General features: G+C 33.0%; 1 protein-coding gene and 1 long non-coding RNA gene across 2 annotated transcripts; one reads left to right on the top strand and one right to left on the bottom strand.

The window, feature by feature from the left end:
* The first annotated feature begins 880 nt into the window (after positions 1 to 880).
* LOC139493957 (uncharacterized) lies at positions 881 to 6,954 on the top strand. The gene is made up of 5 exons (XM_071282128.1): positions 881 to 1,289; positions 1,940 to 1,996; positions 4,863 to 4,955; positions 5,856 to 5,916; positions 6,822 to 6,954. The coding sequence occupies exons 1-5, from the start codon at positions 881 to 883 to the stop codon at positions 6,952 to 6,954; spliced, it is 753 nt and encodes a 250-aa protein (XP_071138229.1).
* Positions 6,955 to 7,646: 692 nt separating this feature from the next.
* On the bottom strand, positions 7,647 to 9,757 carry LOC139494745 (uncharacterized). Its single transcript, XR_011657135.1, has 3 exons — positions 9,715 to 9,757; positions 8,744 to 8,814; positions 7,647 to 7,915 (listed from the first exon to the last, which is right to left on the bottom strand). It is a non-coding gene; the product is annotated as an uncharacterized lncRNA (long non-coding RNA).
* Positions 9,758 to 10,859: the final 1,102 nt, after the last annotated feature.

The following is a 10,859-nucleotide window of genomic DNA, read 5'->3' as shown; positions in this document are numbered from 1 at the left end:
AAATTTGTAAATTTTACTACCGGTTACATTTTCCACAGAAACTACTGGGCATAGTTCATTATATAGTGATAATTGTAAGCAGCTAGAATGATCAGTAAAGTAGGATGTACAAACATATCACCATCACCAAAACACAATTTTGTCATGAATCCATCTGCTTCCTTTGTTTAATATTCACATAGACCAAGGTGAGCGACACAGGCTCTTTAGAGCCTCTAGTTACAGTTTGTGACAGAGGGCTATGTATGACTTATGGCCATGAATATTTTGGAAATGACAAGTTTAAACAGCAACGGACGAACACGAAAACAAATTATAGAGACGGTTTGGGTAGAGCCAGATATGGATGCATAAGTGAAAGGCGGAAAACGGAAAGGATAATGTGAAGATAGTACGCACAACATAAAGGAAAGCTTGCAAAAAATAATTCAATACAGATATAATTAGGGCCCCGCCTTTAGTGATCAGTCTGTCCGTCCGTCTGTCCGTCCGTAACACTTTCGTGTCCGCTCCATATCTAGAGAACCATTATGATTTCATACTTTATACTTTGCATGTATATTAACCAACACCAGAGGGTGTGTCATGATGTATGTACAACTTCCTAGGTCAAAGGTCAAGGTCAAAAACTTTGGTTTCAGTTGACAACCCTGGGCCCGGTTGTTCAAAAGTGTCGTTAAGCTAACGACTAGTTAAGCCTAACAACTCGTTAAATTTTAACATTGTTGTTAGTTAATTTCTGTGTTAAATTATGTTGTTCAAAAATATGTAACAACTGCGTTAACTAACAACTTGTTAAAAAATTTAACAACTAATTAATTTAACATTTTCCCACAACTCCCCTAAAATTACCATCAATTCCTCCACTTCCTGTTTGAAAATGGCTGAAGAGCAACCCCCCAAGAAAATTCCAAGAATTAGAGGCCAGAATTTTTCAAGCATAGAAGTAAACCTTATAAGTAGAAGAGTTGTTGAAGAATTGGGTCTACTGAGAGGGAAATTCGGGAAGGATGTTACAGCAGATGCTAAAAACAAAATGTGGGAAAAGATAACTGCTGAAGTGAATGCTCTAGGTGTGAGCTACAGACAAGTTCTAACTGTAAAAACCAAATTTAGAAACTTAACAAGAGATGCCAAAGACAAATTCACGTATGAAAAAAAGGAGAGAAACAGGACAGGAGGAGGACCTGCTCCAAAGCCAATAAGTGTTGCTGAGGAGAATATTATAAATGCCTTAAAAGACACCTCCTCCTTCAAAGGAATTGATGATGGGATGGAAACTTCAGTGGGCAAGTATTTTTGGTTTACTGATGTCAATAATGTGCTTCCATTTATTTCAAACAATAAATCAGACGGTTATTTTATTTCTATCTTAGAAAATAATGCAGAAAATTAATATCTCTGAGTGCGTCGTCTGCTATGACATTAGGATATCCCTTTCAAAGAAATTCCCTACAGACGTCGCCGATGTGCTATAAATAGAATTTTATGTTGTGTTATAATTACAACCTTCCTCTTACCTTATATATACAAATACCTTCTTGTGGTATTGATGAAAATAATTATCACATACAAATATCTTTTCATCGTTAAAAATAAGGTTTAACTATTGTTTTGCAAGAGGTAAAGTTTGTTGGCCATCACCTTTGACGGTCAATTCTGTATTGCCCCTTACATCATCTTTTACCACAATGAAAAAAATTGAGCTGAGGTAAAATTTTCATAAAAAAAAATCCCATTACTTTTAAAGATTAATTAAATTTCAATAAAATTTATTTGTTAATACTTGTAACCAAGAAAAAACTTGGAATTAGTACTTCACCAAAAGTCATTGTAACATGTTTATAGTCCATTTCGAAATAGCCCTGCATTATTAAAAATTGAGTTATCTGTCTTTGTGCCTGATTTTTTTGTAATTTTCACTTTATCATTTTTACAGGGTTTCCTCAGCAGACAGAAACAAGTGAGAGTACACCAACACAATTCAGTATACAAGGTATGTATCTAAAGAAGATATTCATGCATACACATTACTTGCAGTAATATTATAATTGTAACCATAAGTAAAGAGAGAGATTATTGTTACAAATAATTTGGTATAAATTTTAGAGTGTAAGTATAATCAATACAGGGGGGATCAAGCAATTTTAAAAGAAGTTTCAACTGTATGTAAAAAATGTTTGTATCTATGAATCTATGCAAATCAATATTCTTTGTCCTTATTCATGTATGCTCTGTATGCCCCTTGTGGGCCCTTAATTGGAAATAAAAATATGTTCTGTTCTGTTCTATATGTGACACAGCCCCTGTTCAAATGAATATATCATTATAAAACTAGAGGCTCTAAAGAGCCTGTGTCGCTCACCTTGGTCTATGTGAATATTAAACAAAGGAAGCAGATGGATTCATGACAAAATTGTGTTTTGGTGATGGTGATGTGTTTGTACGTCTTACTTTACTGAACATTCTTGCTGCTTACAGTTATCATCTAAAATGAACTTTGCACAGTAGTTTCAGTGGAAAATGTTAGTAAAAATTTACAAATTTTATAAAAATTGTTAAAAATTGACTATAAAGGACAATAACTCCTTAGGGGGTCAATTGACCATTTCAGTCATGTTGACTTATTTGTAAATCTTACTTTGCTGTACATTATTGCTGTTTAAAGTTTATCTCTATCTATAATAATATTCAAGATAATAACCAAAAACAGCAAAATTTTCTTAAAATTACCAATTTAGGGGCAGCAACCCCACAACGGGTTGTCTGATTCATCTGAAAATTTCAGGGCAGATAGATTTTGACCTGATAAACAATTTTACCGATGTCAGATTTGCTCTAAATGCTTTGGTTTTTGAGTTATAATCCAAAAAATGCATTTTACCCCTATGTGCTATTTTTAGCCATGGCAGCCATCTTGGTTGGATGGCCGGGTCACCGGACATATTTTTTAAACTAGATACCCCAAAGATGATTGTGGCCAAGTTTGGATTAATTTGGCCCAGTAGTTTCAGAGGAGAAGATTTTTGTAAAAGATTACTAAGATTTACGAAAAATTGTTAAAAATTGACTATAAAGGGCAATAACTCCTAAAAGGGTCAACTGACCATTTCAGTCATGTTGACTTATTTGTAAATTTAACTTTGCTGAACATTATTGCTGTTAACAGTTTATCTCTATCTATAATAATATTCAAGATAATAACCAAAAACAGTAAAATTTCCCTAAAATTACCAATTTAGGGGCAGCAACACAACAACAGGTTGTCCAATTCATCTGAAAATTTCAGAGCAGATAGATCTTGACCTGATAAACAATTTCACTCCTTTCAGATTTGCTGTAAATGCTTTGGTTTTTGAGTTATAAGCCAAAAACTGCATTTTACCCCTATGTTCTATTTTTAGCCATGGCGGCCATCTTGGTTGGATGGCTGGGTCACCGGACACATTTTTTTAAACTAGATACCCCAAAGATGATTGTGGCCAAGTTTGGATTAATTTGGCCCAGTAGTTTCAGAGGAGAAGATTTTTGTAAAAGATTACTAAGATTTACGAAAAATGGTTAAAAATTGACTATAAAGTGCAATAACTCCTAAGGGGGTCAACTGACCATTTCAGTCATGTTGACTTATTTGTAAATCTTACTTTGCTGAACATTACTGCTGTTTTCAGTTTATCTCTATCTATAATAATATTCAAGATAATAACCAAAAACAGTAAAATTTCCTTAAAATTACTAATTCAGGGGCAGCAACCTATCAACGGGTTGTCCGATTCATCTCAAAATTTCAGGGCAGATAGATCTTGACCTGATAAACAATTTTACCGATGTCAGATTTGCTCTAAATGCTTTGGTTTTTGAGTTATAAGCCAAAAACTGCATTTTACCCCTATGTTCTATTTTTAGCCATGGCGGCCATCTTGGTTGGTTGGCCGGCTCACGCCACACATTTTTTAAACTAGATACCCCAAAGATGATTGTGGTCAAGTTTGGATTAATTTGGCCATGTAGTTTCAGAGGAGAAGATGTTTGTAATAGATTACTAAGATTTACGAAAAATGGTTAAAAATTGACTATAAGGGCAATTACTCCTAAAGGGTCAACTGACCATTTCGGTCATGTTGACTTATTTGTAAATCTTACTTTGCTGAACATTATTGCTGTTTACAGTTTATCTTTATCTATAATAATATTCAAGATAATAACCAAAAACAGCAAAATTTCCTTAAAATTACATATTCAGGGGCAGTAACCCAACAAGGGGTTGTCTGATTCATCTGAAAATTTCATGGCAGATAGATCTTGACCTGATAAACAATTTAACCCCTGTCAGATTTGCTCTTAATGCTTTGGTTTTTGAGTTATAAGCCAAAAACTGCATTTTACCCCTATGTTCTATTTTTAGCCATGGCGGCCATCTTGGTTGGTAGGCGGGGTCACGCCACACATTTTTTAAACTAGATACCCCAATAATGATTGTGGCCAAGTTTGGTTAAATTTGGCCTAGCAGTTTCAGAGGAGAAGATTTTTGTAAAAGTTAACGACGACGGACGACGACGACGACGGACGCCGGACGCAAAGTGATGGGAAAATCTCACTTGGCCCTTCGGGCCAGGTGAGCTAAAAAGGGGGGTTAAACCATAGAACTGCCAGTGCAATAGGGAATGATGTTTATGCATATTCTTCCTTTTTGTGTATAGTTTTTATATGACAGCTAATGCAAATAGTGACAAGAACAACTCTATTCAATTATTATTTTATTTTATTTTGATCTAATGAAGAGTTCTTATGATCAATCAAATATCCAAAAATAAAATGATTGTTAAAAAATTGAAATATAATGTATCTTCATTTTATTTCAGAAAGCTCATCACCTGATCCAATATATTTTGCTGAACCTGTCAGCTCACCAATTCCAGCACAGATTGCTGCCTCAGGATGCCAGACATCTGATGGTAATCATTACATAGATTTTTGTATTATGTTAATCGTAAATTATTTTTACAATTCCGCATTTCAAAAAAATGAAGATGCAATGTTTCGGAATCAATATTTCATTAAAGAATTGAGGTTGATATAAAATTATATTGCTGTGAAAATAATCTATATAATTATATATATTTATAAATTTACTCATTGAGGGTCTAATACAGGGTCTCTGTAATAGCACGCTTTAAGTTAATTGTGGATCTATTGACTTTCTTTCATTCAATTGGTCTTTATATATTTTCTCAAGTTGAAATTGACACAGAATATAATGACTTATGGAAAGAAGTAACAGCTATATTACTTTTTTACTTTTTTTCTTTTTTACAATACCTTTCTTCAATCTATGTTGTTCAATTGATTGGGATTTTAAGTCTTGAATATATGTATCTTGACTGACACATTTAAATACATATATTCATTTATACATCAACTTCATTTGCAATTTGGTGGATTGTTGTCTGAAGGTCTCTTAAGCAATCCTAATACCCCCGTATGTTTATATACTAAACAGATAACAAATGGCTTTCCCAATTGAATGGATTTACACTAGTAATATTTGGGGCCCTATATAGCTTGCTGTTCAGTGTGAGCTAAGGTTCTGTGTTGAAGGCCTTACCTTGACCTATAAGGGTTTACTTTTATAAATTGTGACTTAGATGGAGAGTTCTCATTGACACTAATACCACATCTTCTTTTATCTATCCTATATGCAATGTATACAAATTCAACTGAGGCAATTTTAATGTTTCTTTAATCAAAACTTTGAGAACCACCATCTTCTGTGGAGAGTATATGGATTAGGAGACTGGAAGAGGTTCATCAGAGAAATAAATAAACACGTTATACTGAACATGCCAACCTACCAGTGTCTGCCCAAATACCTCCTTCATGTCCTAATAGCAGCACTCAGAAACCACCAAAAGCTAGGTATATGTTTTATATGAAAGAATACAACAGCCTTTTAATTTCTACACACTAAATAAGTTGGATATGTACTGAATGCTCTTGAGTGTTGTATATAGCTGGCTTTGAAACTTTTTTAAGATGGAGTCATCACTGATGTATGAGTCTTTTGGATCTGAATACATCCTGGAATGTAATTGCTTATTGCTGAAGGGATTGTGATGATACATCTTGACTTAATTGGGCTTCCTTTGGACTGTGCCCCATATTTGTCTGATTGGAAATCATACCACATCTTCTTATGTATAAATGATTTGAATACTGATAAATATTCTTATAGTGCCAATAAATCACTCTTGTAAATGTTTTGTATGAGATTAATATGCATATTTGTTATGAATTAAACAGTTATTGAACTTCAAAAATAGTTCGAAAAGGAAAACTGAGTGGCTAAATTTAATCAAATGAATAATTGTATACCTTTTATACCTATCCATTGAATATGTCCAAAAAGTTCATACAGCAGCCCTGTATAAAATCAAGAGTTATCTCCCTCTTAATTGTTTCATTAAACTTGTTCTTAAGGATGAAATATGTCCTGTAAATGGGAATTATAATTCTAAATCAAATTATCTAATTTAACTACCTGTTAAATGTAAGATTTAGAGAAATATCCCAAATACTCATTTGTTGAATTAATTTAATGAAAGTCTGCATCCCCTTTTGTTTAAATATTTATCAGAAACAGTGATATAATATGATCAATTCTTGTTAAAGAGTATTAGTTAAAGGAATAAACATTTATGTATGAGTTGCAGAAATCTTGGCCTTTGGAAAAACAATTTTATCTAAATAGTTATACTGGTTTATAATAACTATATTTATTTAAAAAAATTAACAAATATGCATTTTTATTATATATATTTCAGTGAAAATAAACGGACAAAGAAACCCAAGAAAACTGCAGAAGACGTGTATGAGTTGCAGTGTCTGGTGTTAGAGAGCGACCTAAAAAGAAATCAGACTCAAATGGAACTATTCAAGAAGCAAATGGAGTTGTAACGATATGATGAAGAAAAATTTGGCAAATAGTTGTACAGAGTCAATGTTAGAGGCTCTACTTCATTAGGTTTAATCAGCATTTATTTATAGTTCCATATTAATGTTATATTTTTTATATGTTTTATTGTTATTGATAAAATATATATTCAGAAAAAAGCTTTTCAATTTTTTATTCATGATTTCAACGATTAAAAAATGTGGAGGAAATGTGGTCTCTGACACCTCTTCCATCCTGATTACCAAAGAAACGGTCCCAAAGATCTCCATCATTGTCTATCACTAATCCATCATCTTCAATGTCTGGTTCATTTAGTAAGATGCAAATATTGTGAAGAATAGCACAAGCCATGATGATCTTGCATGCTTTGCTTGGTATTATTCTTATCTGAAACCGAAAAGTGAAAGTTATGTAGAATTATTGCTTTTTTTAACTATAGCATGTCAATTTTATTATTATTTTTATTATCTTATTATACAGGGCCCTATATAAAAATATTATCACACAGATAGATTCAGCATATAGATCCACAAAAAAAAAAAGTTTCTGATAAAAATCGAACAAAGTTTAATTTTGGAGACCTCAGTGTTGACCAATTTCTAATGGGGCCAAAATATTTAAATAAATAACAAGATAAGAACCCCAACAAAAAATGATTTTTTTTTATCAACTGCATTTTTTTATGTTCTATAGATATAGGAAGATGTGGTGTGAGTGATCATTTGCTTAAAGAATTTTTTTATGCTTTCCCTCTGAGTGTAATATGTGGAACCTTCTCTTCAGCCTCCCAAATGTTCTCTCTATCACACTTCTGGTTGAACAGTGGCATCTGTTGTACTTCTTTTGATGATCAAGTACAGGATTCTGATATGGGGTCATCAGGTATGGTCGACAAGGATAACCACCATCCCCCAGCAGTACACCATTTGCCCATCCACCATTCTGTTCCATGTAGGTACACACCTATACATAAAAGTTTTAATTTCTTTTTACAGCAAATATTTGGTTAAAACTTCCATTTTTATATTTAAATTGATATATTCAGCTTCGCAGGGAGGAGTTACACTATTTTCCTAAAATAATATTCAGCAAGACTATTTTTTATATATTCCCTTTTCATTTATTGTATATCAATATTTTTTTTCATCATAACCAACCCTAATAACTAATTGATTGCTGCTTTATATGTATAGAATAATTGATTTTTTAACATATAAATTATTCACTAAAGATATTTCTATATTCTTTTCTCAGTTATTGTATCTCAAGATTTCTTTCAACAAAGCCCCCACTAAATGGTTGCTTCTTTATTAATTAATTATATAAATTTCCAATGATAAATTAATTATTTTGAACTGAAATTCAAAAGTCCTTACATTGACATTTTCACACCTTTATGTGTATCTAATGACAAAAAGTAAAAAATAATATTGATAAGAGCAAATAAAAATAGTGGTTTCATTGGCGGATCCATGGGGGGACTGGCCCCCCTTACGTTGGAAAAATTTGGTTGAATATATAGGAAATCACTGAAGCATGACTGGAGCGGACCCCCCCCCCCCCCTTTTTAGGTCAGTCAGAGGCCCCCCCTTTAGGAAAAGTTCTTGATCCACCACTGGGTTTTATGTTCAAGAAGAAGATTTTGACTTCCTGCAGTGGTGAACAATCCAAGATAAGAGATTTTAATTTTTTTATTGAGAAAATAAGAAGTCTGGACTGACTGCTAACATATAGTGCTTAAAAGGGAATATAACTTATAAAAGATGACCAACATTGCAATAAAATACATACCTGTGAAGTCCTGAATATGTGGGAGTCATGACTGCTACCTGGCCAGTTTGCATTTATGTTTGTGAATTTACCTGCAAAATATAGATAATATATAATGCAAAGAAGAAAGAAATGATGCAATAGCATATAAAAATTTACATGTAACAAATTGTCTTTGATTAATTATTATATTTTTCTAATTAAGAGGTGTAGCAAAAGTTTAAAGAAAGGATTATTTAGGATCATGCAACAATGGACTTTAAAAATAAAATTTATTTGAATCCATATTTTAAAAGTCTTGTAATGGTTATCTTAAAAGGGGGTGTCCAAACATTTTAAATTATTAGTGTCTATAAACACAATGAATAACCATGACAACTGATGTACAATGCAAAATTTATGCCGTTACTTTTCTGGTTTAAATTGTTTTACGTTGTCATTCCGGAGACTTTTACAGCTGACTATGTGGTATGTGTCTCGCTGATTGTTGAAGGCCGAACAGTGACCTATAGTTGTTAATTTCTGTGTAATTTGGTCTCTTGTGGAGAAATGTCCCATTTACCACATCTTCTTTTTTATATGTATAGACTTACAAATTTTGACTCAACTGTATTGTTTCAAACTAGGAACCATGATATCAAATTAAAAGTTGTAATGCATGTTGCATAAGGCATAAATGTGCTGATCCAGTCATTAGAGCAACATGAAATTATAAATTGTACAAAAGCTAGGGTAAGGTTAATGTTTCTTTTTGTTTTTGGATTGAAAGGGGGAAATTCAAGAAATATATCAGAAACAGCAGTGGTGGATACAGGATAGGGAAACCTCCCTTTTTAAGATTATCAGTGTATTTGAATGGGGACATATGGTTGGAGCTCCCCTTCAGGCTTTATCTTATGTTGGGAACCCCCCTTTTTGGAAATGGCTGGCCCCTGAACAGAATCTTTTTCTCATTAAAGAAAACTAATATCTTCTGTTAATATTTGACTTACCAATATTTTAAGTTATCTTTAGTAGGTAAACCATATAAAAACCCTAATCATGTCCTAGATGATCCGAGATGAACTGAGTGAAAGTGAAAGTAAAAGTGAAAGTAAAATGTTCTTTTCTGAGAAACAGACTATAGGGGTCCCAGTCACACTGAAAAGTTGATACCAGTTTATTATTTACGAAGGTCAATGTCATATTAGATGAGAAATGTTTTACCTTTGGCATCACAAACAGCCTGCACATTTAGAGTGTACCCCTTTCCTATTAACGAATGATGCTTCATCTTCTGACGGAGCCTGGATACGGACGTGTGTCCCATCTATTGCCCCTAGCACATTCGGGAAACCACTTAGACGGTAAAAGTCTCCTCTTGTTTCGTCCACATTCCTTGGCCACTTGATGAATTGATCCCGCTTGTTACAAAGTGATGTCAACACATCAGACACAATAGGCGAGACAGTTCCCTTGTGCAAACCTGTAAACAGACCAAAAACATACAATTTGGGAGATCGTTTAAGAACAAAAAATAAAATGTGTATTTTACCGGCGTTTGTTTACATTTCGAAAATTAACAAATTGAAATTATCATTCAAACATCAGTCAAAGATCATTATAGCAATTGATTAACACAATTTTACTAATGTTTACTTAATTTTAAATCATATATGATAAATATATAAATGAAATCTTACCTATTGTGTCTCCAACTACTTGCAAAAAACTGCCTGTAGCTAGAAATCTCAGGGTCACCATGACCATTTGTGGTACAGTGAGAGCATGGTTTCTCTTTGTTTTTCTTGTTATATCATCACTGACTAGATTGTTTTTCTTGTTATATCATCACTGACTAGATTAGAAATGAAATTAATTCCCTCTCTACTAAAGCGATATCGTTCTCGTAACTCCTCATTTGACAAATTCAAAGAAAGGTCTTCTTTCAGGCGAAAATGCCTTTCTTTTCTGTGAGGTGCAACAGGTACTTGTCTAAAGGCGGCCATATTTAACAATAACTTAAATATTTAATCGACCTCCCAGAAGTTGTTAAAGTTAATGACTCGTTATCATTATTTTTGTCGTTAAATTTTTTGAACAACAGTTGACGAATTTGTTAAATTTAACGACACTCTAACGACACTTTAACGACTGC

This window comes from Mytilus edulis, chromosome 11 (assembly GCF_963676685.1).
Source record: "Mytilus edulis chromosome 11, xbMytEdul2.2, whole genome shotgun sequence".
NCBI classification, from domain to species: domain Eukaryota; kingdom Metazoa; phylum Mollusca; class Bivalvia; order Mytilida; family Mytilidae; genus Mytilus; species Mytilus edulis.
This window is presented reverse-complemented; position numbering and strand designations above follow the sequence as displayed.